The following is a 26,219-nucleotide window of genomic DNA, read 5'->3' as shown; positions in this document are numbered from 1 at the left end:
ATCTGTATATATTTCTTTGTTCTGATGAACACAGAGTAAGATATTTGCCACAATGCTTGTAACCGAGCAGATATTGACCACCATAGACTACTATAGTAGGAAACAACTTCTCTGTGAATTTCTTTGTTCTGTTGAACACAAATGAAGATATTTTGAAGAATGTAGGAAAGCAAACAGTTCTGAGACACTTTTGACTACCACTGTAATTTTTCCTACTTTGATAGTCATTGGTGGCCAAGAACTGTTTGGTAACAAGCATTCTTCCAAATATCTTTCTCCGTGTTCATCAGAACAAAGAAATTTACACAGATTTACACAACTCGCCGAGTAAAGGACGACAGAATTTCCCCTCACTGTCCCTCACAGCTTTTTAAGAGAAACAACTGAGACATTAAAGAGATCTCATGCCTGATGCTAATAAAAAGAGAACTAAATTAGTTTAATCAGTGCAACAATAGAGAGAGAAAAGAGAGGAAGGGAGAGACAGAATGTTCAATAATGTATGCAAACAATTTCTTTGTTTCTCATCATGTCCCTGAACAAACCACAGGTGTTGTGTCTAATGACTGATAAATCAAATGGTAGGAATCAGCTCAGCTGTGATTAAAAATGTGAGTGGAGGAAAACAGACAGCTGGCAGGCTTTTCGCTGATGTCCGTTCTAAGTGCGGTAAAGCTGGGGAGGGCACGACACCCAGCAAATGCGGCTAATGAGTACAAACATGCACGATAATTGTCTGTGCCGTCGCAGGGCCAAACCCCCTGCACCTGCGAAAGCTGGCTTGGGTTTTTTACCCGCTGTGCTGCGTGAAGCAAATGCAAAACATTTCATTTTGGCTTGCATTCCAGCATCTTCGCTCTATATGGAACTCATTACATTTTATCTGATATTGTGCGCTAGTTGGCCACAGAGAAAGTCTAGTGGAATGACCTTCCCTTTATCCACAGGAGAGGTGAGCGGGGACTAAACCAGCTGTGTCTCTCTTCCCATAACTCTCTCTCTGTCTCTCTCTGGGGTTCAATCTCTTCACCACCTTTCCCAAGTCTATGATCGAATAACTAGGAGACAGTGTGTGTGTGTGTTCTCACTTTTTGCGATACACTATGGACTGAGATGAGTGATCCCTATGGCGTTTCAAATAAATCTCATGAGCGGCTAATTAATGAGCTTCATCCAGTAACATTTTTGAATAATGAGATGGAGGTTAGCATGCATGCTTGACGCTCTTTAAATACTGTTCCCATAACGCATTTAAGGGTGGATTCTGTCGCATTTCCTATATCTTATTTACTGTACATCTGCATTTCAGTTGAATCAGGGGCATTTAATAATTATGCGTTTTGCACACACTTATTTTTCAATTGACATTCAAACTATATATTCTATCAGTGTTCCCGTCTAGAGATGCTGAAGCAGGGACTAAAAGGGGTTGAATTGGGCATTACCGAAAAAGTGCACCACAAATCCGTTGTTGTAGCCGTAGATGTTGGTGGCAGGGTCTGACTGGAACTGGATGGTGACATCAGCCATAGAGGTGTAGAGTTTGAATCGAGGACGGGAGCCACCGTACTGGCCCAGTATCTTTGCTGTCAGGTCATCACCATCATAGAAGGTCAGCAGGTCATTCTTCCCCAAATGGAGACTGTGAGCAGATAAAACATTGCTGGTTAAATTCCAGTTTAAACCTCTGTCACTGATGTTCAGGGTTTAGTTCATAACAGTACTTCTTTTCATCTCCTCTCTATAACTTTTTATCTTTTGTCCCTGCGGCAAACAATACAATTTCTCTTCTTTAATGTTTTGATACAGCTTTTGTTAGCCACTTTTGGACAGAGTTTGATGTGTGCAATCATCAACCACATTCAATTTTGAGTATAAGAGTGATTCTGCAGCATGGGAAACTATTGCACTGTGTTTCCTGATACAAACCAAGGAGAGAAAATCTGTAAGTTTCCATGTGGCATACAAGAGAATCATGTACGTATTTTTTTATGAAATCATTATTAGAATTAACTAGAAATGCTATGTCTATTGCATAGTATGTAGTGCTGTCAAACAATTTCAAAATAAATGTTTGAAATAAGATATTACATACATATATGAATATATACAACTAATCTTTATTAAATATATACATTTATGTTTGTGTTTGATTTGACAGCAATAAAAGTCTTATATTTAACACTATACAGACACTTCAAAACATTTTTTTATTACTTGATAATAAGTTTTAGTTTAATTAAGCTATAAGTTATTAGGGATGCTGTATACCCCACTACTGTGAACAAAATAAAAGTTTATGTGTGCTAGACACCATCATGATATTTTTACATTGATCACGCTACACAAATACAACCTTTCCATTCAATATTGGCAGGAGTTTTCCAGTCCTTAACTGAAATCAATAACATTAATCAATCTTTATTTGTTCAATACATTTCAGATTACATCAAGTATGAAACAATCTTTTGAACCAGAGACTAATCAAAATGTGATGTTGTAAGCCCTGGGCAATACGTCCTTCAGAACTTTTAGAAATTCCTTGATGAAACCTGACAGCCTTACATAAAGGTGACAAAAGACCCAGAACTACAATTGAAACGTCATTTAATGAAAAGTGGTACCTTGACACGTTCAATTTCAATCATCTTCAGCACCGCCGTACTGAAATGTGCCACAAATAATTGCCCTGTATTACAAAGGCCAGTTTTCGACTACCCTATATCACAATACATATAAGTCCTGTAACTCTGTCTGGCATGTACAAGAACCAGACGTCTGGCCAATCGCTGGCGAAGGGAAAGTGGGATTCAGTCAGGCAGGGAGGTGGCACACACAGTCTATCTTGTCACTAATTAATCACAAGTGGGCAGTAATGGAAGTCATTACTGAGGACAGAGAAATAATTCATCATCTCTGTTCTGCTGTAGCAAGATACTGAATGCTTACATTCAGGCAAAATGAAGACAGGATGTTTAAATGATGGCCCGGACGCGCACACTCATATGCATTCACGCATAGGCTCGAAGACAGCCAGTCATTGCAGTGCAGGCACACCTTAGAACACGTAAAGATTGAATATATATTATTCAATTGTCAACAGGCCCGTAATACTGTTTGCCTCTGGCCGCAAGAGAATCTGCGTATCTTCTTTGACTCCAAGGCACATTTTAACCAGAAGAGCCTTGACACAGGAGAGAGCGAAACAGTGTCAGCCCTTATTGGATTTGTTGTGATAAAGTTAAACAAGCCTTTGAGTAGCCGCACACCGTATCTGCCGAGAAAATCAATCATGCTTTCCATTTGCTGGCAGTAATTTCATTTTGTTTAATCACAAAAACAGGCTCAGCTTGACTTGGCCAACAACACGGCAGCCATCGAAATGCATTAAAGTCTCATATAGAGCTCACAGAGATGCCGTTCTCTGTGAGAAAGAAGAGAAAGAAGTGATAAATGAGATTGAAAAAAACTTGAATCACGTTTTTGTTGTCTGTATCACAGGGGTGTTTAAAACACATTTTGGAGATACTTTACAGCATGTTGCATGGTGCTCCCCTTGAGTGTGTGCAACCCTTTTCTGACTCCACACCCCATCACTTCCATCCCCTCTTAACTGTCCTATACCGACACAAGTATCATTCTGTATCATTCTGTTTGCTGGAGAGATAAATGTGAGTATTTTGCAGGTGATTTTGTGTCTGGTGTTTCTTCAGAAATTAATTCATAATGAGCCATCATCTGTCAAGAAGACCAAGCCTATATCAGTAATTCACATGGATGACAGATAGAAGAAACTCTCAAACCGCATAGAAAAGCTTCTCCTCTCTTCCTTTACATATATATATTTAATAGATATTCATCTAATTGTACAAATGATTGACAGGCTGAAAACTAGAACACTTCTAAACAAATCCCTTTTGTTGAGGGCTGGACACGGTGGACCTGACGTAATATAAATTAAAGCATCCAGAGCATAGCATGTGTTATAAAAAATTGACACCGGTACGTGCGTACGTGTGTTCTTTTATCTTTGTTTAGCTGTATTTATGCCGAATTCTATGACCGTTTGTCATTCACTTCGAGTTTTCACGTACCTATTCTGGTATGACTTTGGCACACTTTAGCATCATAACTTTCTATCTCATGAAACTGATGTTCAAAGAATTCCACAATACCACAATGCAGGCTTTATAAGCTCCAGAAAAAATGTGTGAGAGCAATTCCACACGCATTAAACGCCACCTGAGCCGCAAGAGCCCTGGGCTTGGTCTTTAGTCCAGATCCATTTGTTTAAACTGGACTCAGTACAGAAGTGGGAAATTAACACAGGGCTTTCCTGTGATGAAAGCGGATAAGCTCCAGTTGCTTCTGCACAAAGAGCCATGCAATGTTGGCTCTGGGGGAAGACAGACAAACAGAGAAGACTAAACTATCATTTGGGTTGTCAACATTTTCAGAGAGACTTACAGAGGATGAGGCTTTCTCTAAATAAAGAGGAAAATGAGTTCTTCTGTTTTTGCACAGTTCTTCTTAATTAGAAAGTTAAATATTGGTCTGGGTTCTGGCTCAGCGACCTGGGGGGATGAAACAGCCTTGATTTATTACCAGCCTGCTAAAGGCGGTGACTCTCTGAGGGACAGTGCACACACGCACCATACAGAGACACGCATCCCTATGCCAAAAAAGGGGAAAGAAGACAATAACAGAGAAAGACTGAAAAAAACAGATAGGGAATGGAAGAAAGAGGAGGACAACACATAATTAAAAGCAGTCGCAGTCAATTATGATGATATCTTATTTAGATGGATTTAATTACAGATGCAGTGCATTGTAGGGGGGGTTAATTAAAATCATATGGAAATCAAATCCTATTGAAAAAGTCACATATACACTCACCTAAAGGATTATTAGGAACCCCATACTAATACTGAGTTTGACCCCCTTTCGCCTTCAGAACTGCCTTAATTCTATGTGGCATTGATTCAACAAGGTGCTGAAAGCATTCTTTAGAAATGTTGGCCCATATTGATAGGATAGCATCTTGCAGTTGATGGAATTTGTGGGATGCACGAAGCTCCCGTTCCACCACATCCCAAAGATGCTCTATTAGGTTGAGATCTGGTGACTGTCTGGGGCCATTTTAGTACAGTGAACTCATTGTCATGTTCAAGAAACCAATTTGAAATGATTGGAGCTTTGTGACATGCTGCATTATCCTGCTGGAAGTAGCCATCAGAGGATGGGTACATGGTGGTCATAAAGGGATGGACATGGTCAGAAACATTGCTCAGGTAGGCCAAGGCATTTAAACGATGCCCAATTGGCACTAAAGGGCCTAAAGTGTGCCAAGAAAACATCCCCCACACCATTACACCACCACCATAATTGCATTAATGAGAAATTGATCAGGTGTTCCTAATAATCCTTTAGGTGAGTGTATATATAATTTATAAATAGAATATCTATGTTGCCAAAGTAATACCAGTATTCACATAAAGCAGCAAGCAGCGTTAAGTCTTGTGTTAAGTTTCTCAAACAAAACTGTTATCAAACCACTTCTCTGATTTAAGTGTAACCCTTATAATTGTTCAAGACCAAAAGATGTTGACCCAAACTCAAAACAGGTGACTAAAGCTGCACTAGAACTCCAGTAGGGGGCAGTAGAGCGCACTTATGAGACTGATAAGAGGACTTTGATTGGGTCTCATACACTGAACGTTCCCCGCTGTGCAGCTAGGTCTATGAACGGCTGTGTTCAGGTGTGCCAGCTGTCACCTGTGCATCTTCCTCCCTCCCTTCTCCTACTCACCGCACGGCACGCACAGCGCAAGAACCCCTCCCTGCTAAATGAATTCATCAGCCTTCATTACGGTCCATGTTCACAGGTAATTGGGAGTGCGTGGAACATTGATGAATGATTACAGAGGGCTGGGTGCATATTCATTACCGGGCTAAAATGTTCTTACAGCCCCATAATGAGTCTCCAGCAGAGGACCAGGCCCTCGTATTACGTCTCTCAGATTCAATACGCACCAAACGGCTCTACGGGAGGCCACCGTAGCAATGAGGACTTGCGCTGGGTCAATGATCGCTAGTTAGATGCATGCATGAATATAAGGACAGAACCCAGTTTGCTTCATAATTAATCCGGGTCTAAGAATGCCAGATTTCTTCAACATCTCTCCATTTCTCTCAGGATTGAACAGCTGGGCTCACCTCCCTCCTCGCTCATTTTTTCTGTCTATACATCTCATTTGCTGTGGCTGGTTGATAATGTCCCATATGTCCTTTGACAAATTTGGTCATTTGAAGATTGAAGTGTGGGGGTGGAGAATTTACAGTGAACCAGTGATCCAGACACACCTGAGACGACCCTTCTTGTTACCTCTGCACCTCCATTAAGACCTACACTACCATTCAAAGGTCTAGGGTACTTAACTGAAATGTTTTTCATGATCTTATAAGCCTTTTTAACTGAAGGCATTATGCTTAAATGTTGTATATAGGTTTTATAGACAATAAAATTGTTTGGCAAGCAAATTAATGTCTTCTACAACACATTATTGCGGCCAGAAGAACATAATTTTGAATTCAATAATGAAACAAAATAGATGTTATCGCAAGGAGGCAGAAAGCGAGATAAATTTTGCAACCACTGTCTCTTTTAAGGTGAAACCTTCCTGGGCACCGAATTATTTAGTATATTATCATTTGTGTAGGATTAACAATTGATAAACGTGGATTTTAATATCACGGTTATTGTCAAAACCGGTTGTGGTGAGGAAGGAGGGACGGGAGGCGTGAGGCGGGTTCTTTTACTTCCGTGTTATTGTTTATTAATGTTTGATTAAACTTTATTTAAATGTTCGCCTCCTTCCTTCCTTTTATTGAACCTTGTTTCACATGTATATATGATACATTTTGAAAAATGTTGGGAACATAAAACCGCTGGTTCCAGTTGACTGCCTTTGTATGGACACAAAACCAATGCAAGTTAATGGCGACCAACGGTTTTCTCTTACCAAGATTTTTCACAATACAAAATATCTTCTTTTGTGTTCTGCAGTAAAAAGAAAGCAACTTATGTACATATTTATTTACTTAAAAAAAAAATATATATATATATATATATATATATATATATATAATTAAAAAAGTAAGTGACCCTAAACTTTGGAACGATAGTATACATACTAACATATGAGAAGCGTATGCTGCCTCATCCCAACCAGCAGCGTTTACAGCACACAAAGAACATCCAGCGATCTCTGAATTCTGTCACAACCTCCCTCCATTACCTCCACCGCAAAATAAATGGAAAATTAATTATGTTGACTGCATCTTCTGTGAAAAATCCAGGACGTAATTTATTACACAGTCACACAATGTAGCGCTGCAGTTGGGACACTCAGAACGAGGGATAGAGAAAATATGAAAAATGCGAAAGGAGCCATATGCAAATGAGTGAATCTTAATTAAGGGAGACAAATGATTAAATGCATGAATAATCTATCTGGGTCTGACACGGCAGGGCCTCGTGTTTCCCGCCTCACCTGAAGAAGCAATCACACTCTACACTTGTTTTCCTGCTCGCATAATTGATTTCACATTCACAAAAACACCCAATAAAATAATTGTTTCTCTGTTCAGATTATTAACCTTTATTCAACAGTTAGTTCCAGTCCCTTAATTTGATCGGGCAGGAGGGATCTCAAGAGTGCTGGTATTTAGCATAACAACACTGGGATGCTGGGCAGAAACCACATTTCTTAATTTTATGTTTTATTAATCATTACTATTGGTCACCTTTCATGTTTTTGGGTTTTACAAATATTTAACCTTTAAAAAGTATTAAAACTAACTTGTCACAGTGTTAAATTATTTAATAATATAAAATTATAAAAACGTTTTTTTCCAGGAAAGTAGGTTTTAGAGATAACTGAACACATTTATGAACTGGTATTTCAGTTCATATCAACTTTAAAAAAAATAGAAAAGCACTTTTACAATGACAGTCGTGCTGTTGTACTAAACATTACAAGGTGTGATTTGACATCTGCATCCTCTTCAACTCTTATCTCTTTGCACTTTTTACCATTTCATCACTCCGTTTTAGAATGACCCTCAGTTTCCCTGAGAGCGAAGCATGATAATCTGGTTTATATCTTCAAGCAGTTTGAGTCTCTTATCCCCCATAAGGAACTGCAGAGAAAACAACTCTCTTTACCTATCTTGCTGTCTTTCAATCTCTTTGCCAGCGCTGCCTGTGATTTTCCACAGAGTGTGAACTTCAGCACAAACAACTAATATTTTCAACCTAAAGATGCTGTAACCGTAAATAAAGCCTGAACTTACTTTACCACATTTTCCCACGTAATTATTAATGCAACGTAGAGAAATGTCACATTGTTTTTATGTTTATACAGATGAAGGTTCGAGCTGAAAAGGTTGAACGACTGTGTTGCGGCAGATGTTGTACGCTGTTGGAAATCTTCAGAAAAGCAAATCAAGGTCTTTGAGTTTTGGGTCACTGCAGTTCAAGTGAAATCTCTGAAAATGCCCAGAGCGATGGCGGACATTTCGTTTGGGTGTTGAGGGAGTGAAACAGAGCTGAATCGGTCAGCGGGGAGATGACGCAAAAACCCAAAAGTTAAGGTGTAATCTCAGCCACATCAAGGACAACTAACTAGAGACTGTCAGCCCCATGGTAATACATGTTTCAGGCCACAAAAACAGAGTTACGGTCTGATGGATGAACAGGGACTTTGTGGAAGCTTTTTGTGAAGCCACAGAAGATTTGATCCACACTGTTTTTCCAGCGTTAGAGAAAAACAGAGCAGATGTATCGGCTGTATTCTCTTGGGATGAAACATTAAAAGCTCAGCCACAGTTGCTGAGACACTGTGAAGAGGACAAACTGCAAGATTTGCAGGGAATAAAAATGCATTCAGGCTTGTATACAGTGTAACAGCAACTATTTTGATCGACAGGAAATGATGTTGTTTATATAGACGTACACTTGGATGTCTAGCATGATTCTCTTGTCCTCTTCGACGTGGATCCCCCAGATGCAGTCCTGGCCCTTGTCATAGGCCTCAGGCCAGTTTGGGGACAACACCACACCTGCTGAATCTGTGATCTCTCCACTGCATACAGCTGCAACACAACCGTGGATGAAGAAAGACATCATGTTAACTAACACACACACACACACATTTACCCAGAAATATTTAAACAATAATCTTTTATTACATTTATAAAAATCCCATTAAACATTCAATCCCTTTTTAAAGGAAGCTCAATATAATGCATAAGTATAACGTTCTATCTACTGTATATAAAGACTCTGAAAATCAATTTGGATAAAAGCATATATTAAATGAATAGATGTACATGTAACATCTACTGAACTTAATGCAAATCTGCTATTATTAAATAATACTTCCATCGCTTTAGGAAATTCATTTTATTAGTTTAATAATGTGCAACTACAGTGATCTAATCCTCTTCATATTTACATTTTTCTAATGTAACAGTCAAAGACAAAGTTAAATATTCTTTATTAATCCAATGCTTAACATATTGTCTTTGTTTTTTACGATTCGTGTTGTGTCAACTTCAACAACACAATGTTTAAAGTGACATAAAACCAACTTTTGTCCATTTCCTCAAAAGTAGCTGTTTTCAACATTTATTTGGCAGTCCAAAAATTCTCCCCAGATTAAAATAAACAACATCAATTCCTGTTTTCATTTCCCCTCATTCCACATCTCTAAACTGGCTCAACAGGACGTAAACACATTTTCAAATAGAAAAGCTGTTGTCTTGACCCTCTACTGGAGCCGGTGCGATTAAATCCTTTCAATCCTGACTCTATTGTGAAGCGGGAGAAATGTACTTGAGCACCGGGTCAGATAAGATGCCACCGCATCTGGTTTATGAGTGAGGCATTCTCTCACATTCTTACACCGTGTGCTTCTGGTTCCAGCCTTCATGGCTTAATGCTTTTAGTGCTGCTACGAGCGTTTGACTGTGGGTAAGAGTGTCTGAAACTCCTCCAGGTGACACAGGATGTAGTGGATTATATGGAAAAGGCACTAAAAGGATGTGAGCTGCTTGTACTGTATCTGCACATGATGCCTGTAGAGCTCTTCAGCAGCTGACTAATGCAGTCAAATGTGTCGCAGTTACATGAACACCTGCTTACAATATACATGTATTAACAGTGTGTACGTATAGCCAAGTCACACCGTAGTGCACACTGTTTTAGTGCACAACAATTATGCAAATTAGATAGCAGCACGCCGACAAATATAATGCTGAATGCAATTTTCACACTAAATTTTCCATCTAGGAGGGCTTTGAGTGCTAACTTGTAGAAGCATACATCCATACATACTACAATGTGGCTGTATTTATTCATCTAAGCGTGTAAGCATTCTTGAACGCACACACACACCTCTGCAGGCGGGCTCAGTCTCATTCCATTGCGGGTTGCTGGGATCCATGCACTCGATAATGACGGAGCCCTGCTCCAGGGTGTAGCCCAGGTCACAGGTGAACTCCACAACCGCGCCCACAGCGTGTGCGCTGTCAGTGGTGGTGAAGTTGCCGTACTTGACGAAAGGCTCGTAGCAGTGCCCCGCCGCAAAAGCTGAGAAAACACACAAACAACACCATAAATCACCTGCTCCTAGACAAACATCACAGTCCAAGCACCATCACCGAGCATCTGAGTTCACAAACACATAAAGCACAGAGACAAGGGGTCCGCTCGGATTAGTCTATAACCGCTTCATGTAATAATCTGTCCAAAACACAGAGGACGCCACGAAATCCGAATTTTAAAGCGCTTCGAGGCGGGGGTCTAAAGCAATTTGAGTATGGCAGAGCTCTGTGCACTGCTTATACATTTCTACCTATCGAAATCCTCAAGGATGTAAATCTTAGGTTTCGGTTGTCCTTGGAAGGAGATTGTTGGTTTATCAACCTTAGCCAGACTTGCAAGGCCACTTACGGGCGTATAGGCAATATGAATAAATACGAATTAATAAATCCACGAAGGGGAACAACAAACTGATACGCCTGGCAGGACCGTTATTGGTCGTTGTGCTTGTTTGAGAATGTAGAATGGAGATTAGAAGTGAGGGAGGAGACTGGCGTTGATGTCCCTCTGGGTCTGGCCTTATTCAAGCATGCGCTATTGAGCCTACCGTTCAGCTCTGCTTTCTGTTTACGAAAACAAAAGTGATTTTGCCAATTACCAATGACCCCCCCATCACACTCCACCATTCCCAAATTCCCCAGACACATGCATTATTCAGCTTTGGCTTATTCGCAACAAGTAGGATTGAGCTATTTTAATCATTTGTTCATCATCTCCCACATAACAACAGTATCAATCACGGTTTGGATGCCTTCAACGTGAGCGTGAGATTGATATGGAAATTTGCATTCTAAGTAGTCCATATCTGAACGTGGAATGTACGTTTTCTGTCATTGGTGTAAGCGAAAGCATTATGAAAAGTGAAGGAATGTCATTCGACTACACATTGCATTCTTCGAAGTGAATAAAAATGCTGGCAACCTGATTCTGAAAATGTGTGATTGTTCAATGGTTACTGAAAGGGATACTTTAAGAAACATCTTTGTCTATACAATGAAAGCCAAATGGCGCCTGTGTTTGCTTAACAACATTCTTCTGCAGAAGAAAGAAAGTCATACAGGTTTGTAATGACAAGAAGGTGAGTAAATGATGAACACATCTTTTAAGGGGTCATATGACACAGCTTAAAGGAATATTATTGTTTGTTTAAGATATAATGAATGTGTATGCACAATTTAAGGTTAACAAACGCTGTATTTTCCACATACATGTGGATTGTTTGTATCTCCTCTTTGCCCAGCCTCTCTGAAATGCGTGGATCTTTTACAAAATCGAGGTGTACTACGATTGGCCAGTAAACCAGTGCATAGTGATTGGTCGAATACTGCAAGTGTGTGACGGAAATCAGAGCCATTGATAGAGAGAGTCGCGTCTTCTACATTGACTCCAATGGAAGAGTTTTTTCAATAGTTCCCGGAAGTTATTAGTAACGCATGGAGCTGCGAATAAACAGACCAACTGAGGTAAACATCTAACACATTTAAAGACGAAAGCCATTTAATTAATAAAAAAATGAAAGAAATAGAGCAATTTTAGAGAAAACATAACTTCCTGCAACTATCTGAAGGCTCCATGAATCACGTGACACGGGATCTCAATAGTTCCCCCGGAAGTTACCAATTACGCATGGAGCTGCGACTAAACAGACCAACTGACGTAATTTTGTAACCAATCTAAAGACAAAAGCCATTTATCTAATAAAAAATGAAAGAAATAAAGCATTTTAAGAGAAAACATAACTTCCTCGAACTATCTGAAGGCTCCATGAATCATGTGACGCTCCAGCGTTTGGAATTCCGTTGGAAGAACTCTCACTAACAATGGCTCTGATGGAAATGTAACGCTTCTTACCATATTCGGAACTTCAGGTTCCTAAACAATTGTACTGACAGGTACGCCCAGCTTACTTGCGTATACATTTAGTCAAAACATACCATGAATTGATGTAGATTTGTGGGGTTGTGGAAACAAAAGCCATTTCAGGCAGGTCTGGGTGAGCATTCGCTTTTAGATAGAGGAATATTTTGTTCGGACACTTTTTTGCATTTTTACGTGTCTAATACATGCATGGGCAACTTAAAACAAACCAAAGACACATAAAAACCCATATTCGCGCCATATGACCCCTTTAAATGTCCTGGGAGGTTTGTATTCCATTGCAAGAAATGACTCTGGTCAGATTAAACCCACATGAAGATAATTGTAATACTACGTATAAATTCATCTCGAATAGATTGAATTTGACCTAATATGAACATATTTATATTAAATAACTAGAAAGTTCAAATTCTTTCTGAAAAATTCAATTTTGTGCATGAGCGTGTACTAGAGTGCCAGATGATTATGTTTGCCACTGTAATAAAAATGAGTCAATCTTTTTTAAGATGGCACAGACAGGAGAGAAGGGCTTCACCTTTGAACAGACAGAGAGGTATCAGGAGCAGACAAGCTACATTGTTACAGGCACATTAGTACATTGCAGATAGCGTAATCGGATTGTGCCATGGTAAATGAGATCAGATTGATCTCTCTGGGAAATGATTACGAGGTTCCCTGTGAACAAATGCACCTGAGTGCATTTGACTGACTTGTCAAGGGATAGAAATACGATATTTGTACACAATAATAAAATGATGCTAATGCACCATGTTTAAAGTAAAAACTCATCATAATGACCTTGACAAGTCGCATTTGCCTTCTTCATTCGATTTCCATTTCAGAGAATCTGAATTAATCTAATTTCAGGAGAGTGTTTAGCGAGAAACAATCTTAGGTGCGAATCGAAGCAACAAGGGGAATTTGAAGGAAGAAAGATACTTCGACCAACAGCCCTGAGGCTCAGTATAAGACATGTGTTTTTCAAACAACGTTTGAACCCGGTAACTGTTACCAAGTATGGCCCTGGATGAGATGTCGGATGGTAAGTTCTGTGCTATTTCGTCCATTGACCCTTGCCGTAAGGTAGCAAATGTGATTTTGAATGGAGGTTCACATGCTAAAATCTGGTTCAGTCGAATGTGAACATGCAGATGTGAGCACCTGTGTCCCTGGATCGGTACCTTCATATCTGATGGCTACCCCTGTGTTTGTGCCAAAGCCATCCGTTGAAAACTCCACAAAGAGATGCCTGGAGGAGCCGGCGATACCCTCATTCGGGAGGTATTCCACCTCATACGAGTCGTACAGGATAGTCGAGTCGATGTGGTTCCCATCTTTTATGAGTAACCTGTGGATATGAACAGCACATGAAGATTAGTTTTGTTTTTCCGCTATGGCATTAAATATCTCACAGAGATCTGTTTGGCAGCAGATTTAACGTTCCTCTGAAATCTCGTAGAGTCTTTTGGCAGTTTGCATAATAATTGCCTGATATGATTTTGAATAGCTGAGCAGCAAGTGACCTCATTAAAAGTCCATTTGTTAGCAAAGCCCGCAGAAAAAGCGGATACAGCTAATAAAAATAACTTAATCCCCCTCCTGAGGGCCCGGAGTGTGCTGTAATCGCTCTCTCCGCGCCTGCACGAGAGGATTTGATTCTTCTAAATTATTTTAAAGGGGAGCAAGTGTCTGATCTCAGAAACTTTCATCTACTTTCACCCGCGCTCTCGCAACTGTTCGTATCACGCCTCGCTCGCCGCGGCGGATAATGCCCTCAAGAGGGACGCCGCATTTGGAGTGTGACTGCTCTGTGAAAAGACTCAGCTTTCTGTTTCTCTTTGAACGTCAGATGATTAATGAACGTGCGAATCGAAACACAAAGTGCCAGACAAAGAACTGACAAGCAGAGTACTGACAAGCAGAGTACTGTGGCACAAACCTGTCGTCGTCTTCGGCGAGGGCCACTTTCTCAAAGTGCACGTGAAGCCGTTGGTCCTCGGGGGCCTGCAGCACCCAGTGGCAGGTTAGGTTGTTGCTGTAGTTGCCGGGGAAACCGGGGGACACGATGCGACCGAACGTTGCGTTCTTCAGCATTCCACCGCAAGACACTGTTTTCAAGACATTATTTTTATGGAATGAAACAATGGCAAACAATTTATTTGCAAAAATAAGAAACCTGAATTTACAATAAATATTTAGTTTAGGAAAAATTATCGTTTTTGTTTCATTCTGTGGCCTTCAAACAATATTTATCCCAAATTTCAAATATTGTTTCTATTTACATTTATTTCCAGAAAACGAAACTGGAAGAAACGTATAACTAAAAGAAATAATAGAAAAGACACTTTGTATTTTTTCAGACCTTAAATACTGCAAAGAAAACAAGTTCATATTTACTTTCAAGCAATACAACAAAAATATTTTTGTTGTATTGCTATAGTAAAAAAGTACAAACACTTTTCTAAATGATATTCTCGCATTGCTGTTGTATGACATTGCTACTCCTGAGGTTTGATCTTAATAAAATGTAACAGACACAAGACTCGAATTGCCACAATACATCTAGAAATGCTGATTAAATTAAAATTATTTTTATTCTGCAGCTGTTTCTCCTTTAAATGGTGATTCTGTATCCGTCAACAAAATTAAACAGAAAATAAACTAAAGAAAAGTGGAATAGGGGGTAAAGAAAGCATTGCTTAATTTTAGATATACAACCAGACACAAATAAGACAACTACTGACATACGAAAATAATGTAATCCTTTAAATGTATGTGGATTGTATAGAAAAACGAAACCGAAAGTTACTGAAATCCTAAACTTTTGATTTAAGACTCTGGTATTTTGCTTTGAGCAGATTACTGGGACTCAGGAAAACATCTGATAAACAGAAGAATTGAGAAAACTCCAAATTCATGAGAAAAAGACCCAGTAATCCCTCAGTTGTCTCATTTAGTTTCAGCAGACATCTTCCAGACATGTCTTCAACAGAAAGCAAATCTGAATAAAGTTCATCTCCTCCATCATTTTTCTCGTACAGGTAGACATTTGTCATAAACACAATAATACAACGATATAACAGAAAGAAGATATTAAACATTAACATTTCATCCCAATGGCAAATATGTCAAAGAGAATTTCAGACAAGAATAATAAGAACCTTCAGATCACGGTGCAGAAACGATTTGTACGGGGAAAGATAGCTTTTAACAAATTGTCTTTGTTAAAAGCAACTGAAAAAGAGAGGAACTAAGCGAAGAAGAGGCTGGATGGTTTCTGAGCTTGAAGGCTGAAGGTTAGTCACGCGGGCAGAGTGTAATTAAAGTAAACCCAGAGCCCGGCTCTCCGGCCGCCTGCCCATGCTGATCAGTATTCAGACTCTGATGGTCTGGTCCAGCCCCACATCAGCATGGCAGCGACACGTTTCTTAAATAGCACATTTATGCAATTTCACTCGGAATCGCTGCTGAGACTAAGAAACCCCAGGTTCTGTAGGCAGCGCCTGGCAGCCGCAGGCAATCCGAGCCTCCTCATGATTCACACTGCAGCCGCGCCTCCGAACCGCTAAATGAGATCCTTCATCAAAACATGCCTCCTTCAGGGAGCTCAGCCTTGTTTGGATTCACAGATCTCTGTTTGTCATGCAAGAGGAAAAGTTCTCCATCTCTGGGATTCGGCTCTCCGACGAGACGGCGACACGTAAAGTCCTTATTTATGCAGAGGAGGCAGGATTGTCAATCAGGCTGTCACACCGGGCTGCCTTGAGGGGGCACGGCTGTTAATATTCACCACCTTGAAGCACAAACACTTCTGTTCCAAACATTCTAACTAAAATCAATGATCAAACCCCAATTAACTTGAAAGGAGAGGGGAGCAAGCGCGCTGGGAGATTCTCCTCCGCCAAGTTAAATCGCACCTGTGTGGACAAAATATTTACACAGGCGTGAGATTTGTTTTGCGCGTCGGGCGCTAAGCAGAGTGTGTCTGAATGACACAATGACTTGTGGGTGTATGTTGATGGTGAGAAGCAGAAAATGGGGAGGATAATTGCTACTGAGCAGGTCCAGGGCGGATTCACAATGATGCAAATCAGCTGGTGTGAGAAGGCTGTGTTTATGATTGGCAGGCAGCTCGTCAGCGAAACCCAACATTTACGGCACCTTGCATCTATATGCAAATGAAATAAGGTTAATTTAAAGTTAAAGCTACTATTTTATACACTCGCACGGTCTTGAGATGTTCACATGCTTCTTAAGATAGCAACGCTGCTTGCTTCTGCTGCTGTAAGCCGGATTTATAATTAAATTTCTTAGGGGCAGAGATCATACACTGCAGATTTGGTAATTAAACGTCATTTAGCTGACGCTTTTGTAAGAGTGAACTCAACACATGGCCAATCCCTCCGGGTTAACGTATGATTAAGAGTCTAGCCTAAAGCCAAAATGTTGATGGGCATGCTAGTCTCACATAGCTATGTGTTTGACTTGCAGCAAAGAGTCTGAGGGGCCTTTTACACCAGACCGTTTTCAACTGAAAAAAATGATGTGTCTTGGCTGTTCATTTAGACGGAAACAGCGTGTTGAGGGACTGAAATAGAAAACTTTTGATGACAAAGTGCAAAGTGTAAAGGATTACATTATTTTCGTATGTCAGTAGTTGTCTTACTTGTGTCTGCTTATATATAAAATCAAGCAATGCTTTCTTTTTCTTATCCACGTAATTTAATTCTCATCAAGAACTACCCACCAAGATAAGAAGATGCTGTATGTAAAAGAACCAGCAAATTGTTTGGTTTTACATGCATAACAGTCACCAGATCATTGCCAAAAACGATGTCCAACATTGAAAAACGGCTTTACTTAAACATATTATTGTATTAAACATTTTGTATACATGTTGCAAAGTTGTGCTCAGAGTATAAACCGAAGCTTAACTTTGAGAAGACGTTCCCCAAACAAAAGCAAACGTTTTTAATAAAAAACGAACCAAATATTAATAACTTAGTCATTATACACTGTAAAAGAACAGAAATAAATGGAAAATGTACTTTCTGCCAGAACATCATTCATTATTTTACTGAACATATCTGTGAACCGCAAAACAACACAATGCACAAAATTCAGAATGCTGACAAAAGTGCTATTAAAAAAATGACACTTTAACACAAACAATGGGTTTGATTGCAGTTAAGTCTTACCTAGACATCTGGGCACCTTTTCCGTTCCAGTAGGGTGTGGTAGCATTACGGCACGTCAGGGTGGAGGGACCCTGGATTTGGTATCCATTGAAGCAGTAGAAGTAAGCCTCTCCCCCTGCATGCAGGCTGGTCACAGAAACATCCCCGTATGCCGGTCTGTCAGGAAAGTTACAACTCAACACAAATGCTGGAAAGGAGAGAAGAAAAACATAATGAATGATTAGGCAAACAATTAAAACTGCAGCACTGCGTAACACTTTCTAACACTATCATTAGCTGGTATCTGTACTGAGACTGAAGTCTACTGGGAATCTATGAATATTGCATTATGGTGACTCCAACTTGTTTCAAAAAGACTTATTATCTCAACAAATTCCATCTGTCTTTCTTTTTCTCAGTTTAGTATGGTCTCTGAGGGTCTGTCCACAATGCATGTCTGTTCTCCGTGTCCTTCAGCACTGCGGACCAACGTCAAACTTTTCTCTGTGAATGTGAAAATGACAAGAAAGCCTAAATTCTGAACACTGTCCCTGTCCTTTTCTCCAGCCAGACTCAGGACATCTGAGGCTTTGAAATATCTGACTGAAGCAAACTGCAAAGCTAAGATTTTTCATTTGTTATCGAGTTTTTACTTTCTGCTCACCCCGTAACTCAAGTTAAACTAACAGTCTCAATATGGCGTCTTACATAAGCTTTGGTCATTTGGTTGGGCTGTGAAGTGAGTCTTTATTGACTATTGTCTTTTCAGGCTTTCAGTACTAAACCACTGTCAATACTTCTTCAAGCAAAGGCCACAGAAGACTTTTTAACCGTTATCACTGCTGGCTAGACAGTTCCTTTCCTTTCAAGCCTTCTAAAAGCCTGAAGAAGTTCTTTGAATCGAACATTGCCATTTCATAAAGATTTGAAGTCTGCAGGACTAACCTATGAAAGCCAACAAGCCACAACACAGTGAATATGGATATTGAATAAGATGTGAAAGGCATAGATCATTTCTATGAAATGAAACAGGTCAAAATTCAAGGCTGTACAGGGAATTTCAATCACGTCTGCAAATGTACAGGCTTTGATAAGCAAGTGGCCGTCTTTTCCATCCTTATACCGTAGAAGTCCATGTGCGCCCACTGAACTGTTTCCCGGCATAAATTTTGCTTCCCCTACCTATTCGGAGAATGTTTTCGCAATTTATGACAGACATTTCAGAGCTCATTTCTCCCCATCTCAATATGGTTCTGGCAGCCTTATTGTTAGCTGTGGAAATTCAGAACCGAGTGTGGGCGTTCATATTGTCAAGACTGACAAAACTGAGCCGGAGGCCAGAAAATATGCACAGGGCGATATATTACAACCTTTGACCTGGCTCACATCCATGTCACGACATGTTGACTGGCCACAGGCTGAGCACAAATCTGTTAAAATAGAGATACAGCTGGCACCTGACATGTACATTTTACAATTCGATCACCAAGTCTAAAGAGCTGACATGAGCCCTTGCACAGCTGCACACAGCCAGCAAAAGCTCTCGATGAGCCATCGGCTCCCAGCTAACACAAGGTCTTTAATTACATCCTGTAAAAAATCGGAAAAGGTGTCAAGTAGTACACCACCAACACCGTGATGACAATGCTATCCTTTCCCAAAAGAAACGTTATCTCACATTAGCGGCCATAAGAGCCAGTTATGAACGGGTCTTTTCTGAAATATTACAGCAATTTTTCACTTGTCAGGCATTAATTAAACCGTGCCGCCTTCAGTGACCTCCAGTATTGCTTCCATATCGCAGATTCTTCCTATCTGATCCTAAACCAACAGCAACGGTGAATAACCGCCATGTTTCAGGAAAAAACCACTCCGCTATGCTCCGTGATCCTGTGGTGCTGTTTAGAGAGGTAGAGGGCCTTGTCAAACAGAATTAATGTTTTTGTTTAAGTTTTTTTCCTCCACTGGATCAGGTTGGATTCCCGCGTCTAAGAAAGCCACAGTTTGATAAATCACTGCAATTCTTTTCCTTCACCGACCGGCTAGGAGCTGCGTAAAAGGGTGGTGCACCTTGACAACAATATAGGAGCAGGTGAATAGGAGTTGTACAGTGCGACTTAAATCCACAGTGCTTTTAAGGCATTTTAAAGACACCTTAATTGCAGATTTCTGTTTGCGTGTATTTTGCAGCAATGTAGCTTTTGACACAACTGCAAATGGACCATGAAAAAAAAAATTACTTGCCACGATTTTTTTGTTTGGTATATATTTTGTGCTTGTAACTCGACTGCTTTCATTTCAAGACCTTAAGACAAAAAATGATCACAGCAAATGAAAAATGTTCAAGAATTATGAAGAATGTTGGTAACCAAACAATGCCGGTACCCATTGACTTGCCTTGGTTTTGTGTCCATGCAATACAAGTGAATGGGTACCGCCATTGTTCGGTTGCCAAGTACAAGTACGAGTACGGCAACTGACAGTGCATATGCTGTGGGCACGATTGTGGAGTTCACCCGTGACATTGGCTACACCCTGGAGCAGGTCTCCATTATTCTTCAAAATATCTTAATTTGTGTTCTGCAGGTTTAAAATGACAAGAGTGTGAGTAAATGATGACACAATTTTCATTTTTATTCATGAAACTATCCATTTAACATCAGCGACAGACTATCACTTTCCATTTAAGCAAATTGACCAGCCACTGGAGTTTTATCTAGCCTTTCATATTTCAGCATTAATGTTAGATCCTGTATTCCAGTATTTGATGAGTCAGTTGTGCATCTTCACTCTCTCCTATAGCCTGAAAACAGATTATCTTAAGTCACAGTACTTACACCCTGCTCATAAATGCTGCCTTGCCTTCCATCCTCACACTGGCGCACATGCGTAAGAGCTCAGTGCCTGCAGCGACGGGGCATGCGGAGAGGGTCTCTGGCCCTGATGACTGTCTAATCTCCGCGCTGAGAGGGAGGGGGGCACTCCTCTCACCGACTCAATGAGCCGACACGTAGGGGGCCCTCTGCTGCCTCCGCCATCTATTTTATTTATGGTTTATTAGCGCTGTTTCAGCACAGCGGGGCCGTGTGCCAGCATTGCCGAGTTGTTATAGCATTATTACCCCTCTGCTTCTATTTCAATTAGACTTATACTGAGGGGGCACCAGAGGCCGGTTTAATGTGGAGCTGCTCGGACGACATTAAATCACATGCTAGCTAGTCGCCTCGTGGCATCGAAAGCCATAAAGCCCAACTGCTGTAATGCAACCTGAAGATGACTGTCGCAGCCGGCACGGTCATGATTAGCTGGCGAACGCTTAGACGGCAACAGATGCAGTGCTAATGTGCTCCATTAGCAGCCCTGGAGGCCCATGTTTGGACGCGGTGAGGCAAGGAGGCGTAAGGCCGGCCATCATGATGATCATCATATTAACCATTGACTTGCATTGGTTTTGTGCCCATACAGTTTAAATGATCGGGTACCGCCATTGTTCGGTTACCAACATTCTTCAAAATAACTAAAGAAAGTCAAACAGGTTTGAAATGACAAGAGACTGAATAAATGATGACATCATTTTTATTTTTGGTTGAACAATCCCTTTTAGAAAATGAAAGGTGAAATGAAGACCATGCAGTAATTCAACAGGAACCAACTGATAGATTCATTTGTTCCCTTTCAGTTATATAATATACAGTATAAACATACCAAACTGACTTCCATCCACATAGACTATTTACTACTGGAATACCCTGAAGGGTAGAGTTGAGAGCTTGACTACTGTAGTTGCCTGTGGCTCAATGCATCTTTAACTGTAAACATACCAAAGACTTGAGTGTATGCGGTGTGCTCATAAAAACTCTCCGCACATTCTGAAGGAATGCCAAAGAAAGCTATAGAATGGTGAAAGACTATTCCCACGATGCATCAGAATAGATATTAGCCAAGTGCAGAGGTGGTTGTCTATGGCAACATAAGCTAAGAATGATCGCTGCATAAACAATGCTGGTGGTTTGGGCAAACGTTCACAATACAGGTCACCGCTTGAGAGCCAGATTGTGCATACTGAGCACTGAGATAAAAATGTACAGTAGGTGATTTATTATATATGCTGAAAATCTTTTTTTGTTTACATGCTTGAGTTCTCTACAGAGGTTTATTGACCACCAGTTTTATAAAGAACCACTGAAAGAATAAGTCTAATTACCATAGTAGGAAAAAACAATGGTATAGTCAAAAGTGCCCCAGAAGTGTTTGATGTCCTACATTCTTCAAAATGTCTTCTTTTGTTTTCAACGGAACAAAAAATGTATTCATCATAACAAAGAAATTGATACACATTTGGATCAACTCGAAGGTGAGTAAAGTATGATATTTAAATTTTTGGGTGAACTACAGTATCCCTTAAATTCAAACAATCTTTGCATTTAACTCATAAGGCAACATAATCCTTTAAGTCTGTTACGTTTTCAAGTTCTTTAATAATTTACAAATACAAGCTCAATTTCTTAAAAAAACTTAATAAATCATAAGGACAAAAACCTTTATTTGCATGAGTGTAATTGCCACATAATGGATTTCATACTTCTAGCAGATGCTCTGAGATAAGCTGGCAGAGGTGGTCTCGCTGAGGTGACACATGCTGAGTGAATATTTGCTATCTTTATAGTGGACACTGTGTGCTGTCTGATAAGGGTTCAGTGACCAGCTGTGTGTCAGGCTATTCTGACAGCATGTCAAGAAATACTGGAGCTGCTCACGTCCATAAACTCCTGGACCTCTACTCCGACATCGCTGGTACACGTTCACGGTCTACATAACCGCAAAACTTCACTGATAAGCAGGGCTTCATCTCTGATTCTGAGCATAAAATGTGTGTGTTTATAGACTCACACGGGACACACCGAAATGATGCCACTTCTAAACCTTGCAGTTTTCTCAGTAGCAGTATAGTAGTACGCTAAGTGAAACGAGTGGACTTTCAAATCTCATGTATATTGCAGGAGCTAATAAAACACATCCTCTTTCATGTGAGCTTTTATTTATGAAGTACAGGAAGGGATTGAAGGACGCAAAGCTCATCATGTGAGGGGCTCGATGTGCAAGGACGCGGACGCAAGGGAAATCTCTCTCAATTTAAGACCGCATTCTACATCGCTTTTATTAACCTGATCGACGTAGGGGGTGGAACCAACCTCTTAAAGGTTATGACCATGATGGGAATCACATAGAAATCTGACGCTGGTGCCTGAAGACAATTCAATTAAAATGACAGCCGGGCAACATTTAAGTCTGAAGGTCTAAAAACCTTTAAACTCCTCCAGGATGTACAGCGAGAAAGAGTTAACCGTGTAATAAAAACATTATTGTCTGAAAGCCACTTCAATTTACAGCATTCCTGTTCAATTTTAAAGGTACAGCGATATCACAGGTGGCAGTAAAATAAAAAAGCGAGAGGAGCAGAGAGCAGTGATTTCACCAGCCAAGAAAAATCTGCCTTGTTCCCATGGAAATAAAACCAACCCACACCTTTTTTATTTGCACCGACACCTCGAGTGACAAAACACAGAGACGGTGAAAATCCTTTGCTTCATTAAATGTACGACTCGCTGTCAGACTGTCTAGTTTATAGAAGTGTTGAAGTATAATTCATGTCATCTAGATGTCTTGCGCCAGCACGCCCCCGAAACTCAGTGCCAGTGTGTATAATCTCATAAAAACAAACAGACGGTCGGTGGCAGAGTGCAGATCGCGTTCATGCTGGCATGTTTTTCATACCGTCCTGCTAATGATCAGAGTGCATCGAAAGGGGTCAATAAATGACAAAACAATGGCGTGTCAATGCACGGCTGAACAGCTGAGCAGGAGAGTCATTATGCGGTCGAACTGAAGCACAACTCTCAGAGTTTAACATCCCGTGGCTCTGCAAACATTAAATGACTTCAGAAAATGGTGGGTGAGTATAATAGCATGATTTGATTGAGGTTTGTTCACTGACGCACGCTTGCTGAATGAAGATTTTACATTTTTTCAGAGAGATCACCAGGTCGCTCCAGTAACGCTATTGGTGGGCTGCGCAACTGACATTTACATTTGACATTTATGCATTTTGCAGTAAGTGTCTTAGAATGCTTTTAGCCTATAGAATTCATTTTATCAGTGCTTTCCTGGGTTTCGAACCCATGACCATTGCGTTACTAGCCTATGGTGGAAAGCTGGCCAAAGCTTTCGAAAAAATCTGATCACAAGATCGTGTTTAGGAAAAATTATCATTTTGTTTCATTGTGTGAACTACTTATTTCTTCCTAATTTCAAGTAAAAATATTGTTTCTATTTGCATTTATTGGCAGAAAATGAAAACTGGAAAACAGGTCAAAATAACAGAAAGATGCTCTGTATTTTTTTCAAAGCTCAAATACTGCAAAGAAAAACAAGTTCATATTCATGTTCAATGCAATACAACAGTAATATTTGTACATGTGTTTATTTTTATCGCAGTATTGACCACAATACATGCTTGATCAAATAACAAATTTGGAATGGTCTCTTAACTTTTTACCACCGCAGTATATGAAGACCAGATTTCTGATTCTATCACAATATGAATGACGTGCGTTTATATCACGATATCGTATTTTTCACTACACGGTTATCATGATCAAAGGAATTTTTGACATTGACATCATTGGGATATCTTTTGAACTTTAAACAGTGCTTTCAGTCAAATTCATCTTTAATTGAATTAAATTTTTGAACTTTCTCTTTTTGACCAATGAATCACACTCAAAATATGAGTGTAGCGAGGCAGAGAGACAGTGTTATTAACCAATAACTGTTGTAATAACACAATACAGACAGTCATGATTTTTTATATTAATGATAATCTGAAACATTTGTCAGATGCACTTAGATCCCTTCCTGGAGTGGTCTTTCATTGTGGTTATACAGAGAAAGAGATAGTTATGACACAACAGCTCAGGTTCATTCCTTCAGATCAACTGTACTAAAATGTTACCTTTTAGACAGCCATTCATCTGCATCACTCAACTTCCAGACCATGGGCAGACACTCTGTATAGCTAAATTGCTTATTTCCTTCGTATCCTGAGATCTTAATTTTTGCATGGGTAATATCATTTCTTGTAATTGCTTTGGGTCCTCTTAATGAACGCTGTTTGATAGTTAACGGGCAGATGAGCAGGTGGTCTGCGTTATCAATCAATTACACTGCACGCCCTGCCAACCCCCTAAAACAACTTCAATTTAATTCCACGTGCCGCTGTTTGATTTCACGGTGTATCACTTCCATTAAATGGAAATGAAAGTGCAGCTGTCTGTCTGTTTATAATTGAAATCCTTTCTTAATAATTATCTGATAAATTATTACCAATAACAACGCGGACACATATTCATTTAGTTCGAGCTCCTGCATATTTGTGATTAAGACAATGACTTTATTCATTTTAAATGAAAAGGTCCCTGGGCCCTATTCAAGTGTTGCCAGGGGTTTATAAGCTGTACAAATTCAGACTCGACATTAAATAATCTCAAATTTAACAACTGGTATCTTGAACTACAGAATTTCAAACACCTTGAAAATAGGACAATCATTGTCCAATTGCATTTGCTCATTCTACCATCACATTTTCAAACCAATAATTACAAGCCGCTCGCTACACAGCAAACAATATAATTTTACGCTACAGCAGCGCTAATGGGCCGTGCACAAAATCTCAAGCGAAAAGCACCATTTGGTCCAGAGGAAGATACTGGGTTAATGGATACCACCGCTTTTTTTCGGTTACCATCATTCTTCAAAACATGATGACTCAATTTTTGTTTTTGGGTGAACTGCCCTTTAAAACAAAGTTCTGAATTCACGACAGGAGTGCAAAGACTGTCCTGAAAGATTTGCTAGGTGCACTGTGTATCATGCGGTAGACAGGAGACACTGCCAGACACCTCGACAGCATCCCAGAATCCCTTTCTGTGTCTGACAGGTCATCACAGCAGTCATGTGCTTTCAATAAAACCCTGAACGTTCCCCCAAGCTCTAATAGCACTGCTTGCATTCACTCCCTCCATCATTTCTGTCTGCGTCAGACCTTCACAATACAGCGACAGATTATCTTCAGTGCGCCCAGTGATGTGAATGCATCTTTCTTAGTACGTAGCGGACAAAATTGAACACTTTTTTTTTTAACATCCATTGTATTTGGGATGAGGAGAGACTACAGTACAGAAGGTAGCCTTTTCATGCAATAAGTAAACAACTGTGGCAGTGTAATTGTTTTGTAAACAACAGTGCATGGTGATATTTGAAATCCAATGGATTGTTTCAAGCTGTGGATCAATCCTCAGAAAGTGTTCTAGGAGGCAATTACACGGAATAAAACGTGCACTTCAGAGCCGTACGTGTGCTCATTGAGATAGGATTCACATATGAAACTGGATGTCAAACTTCATTCACGGTCAAGGGGAAAGAAATCTGCCGAGCAGAGG

General features: G+C 40.1%; 1 protein-coding gene across 1 annotated transcript in view; it reads right to left on the bottom strand.

Annotated features, from left to right (window-relative positions):
- sez6b (seizure related 6 homolog b) overlaps nt 1-26,219 on the bottom strand; it is a 147,707-nt gene that overhangs the window by 8,309 nt on the left and 113,179 nt on the right. Inside the window, 7 exon segments of the mRNA XM_056757439.1 lie at nt 1,446-1,642; nt 9,018-9,156; nt 10,460-10,654; nt 13,726-13,892; nt 14,484-14,652; nt 17,743-17,761; nt 17,763-17,929. Coding sequence (XP_056613417.1) covers nt 1,446-1,642; nt 9,018-9,156; nt 10,460-10,654; nt 13,726-13,892; nt 14,484-14,652; nt 17,743-17,761; nt 17,763-17,929 — 1,053 coding nt within the window.

Source organism: Triplophysa dalaica, chromosome 9, assembly GCF_015846415.1.
Source record: "Triplophysa dalaica isolate WHDGS20190420 chromosome 9, ASM1584641v1, whole genome shotgun sequence".
NCBI lineage: Eukaryota > Metazoa > Chordata > Actinopteri > Cypriniformes > Nemacheilidae > Triplophysa > Triplophysa dalaica.
The sequence above is the reverse complement of the archived record's forward strand: the minus strand, read 5'-3'. Positions and strand labels throughout refer to the sequence as shown.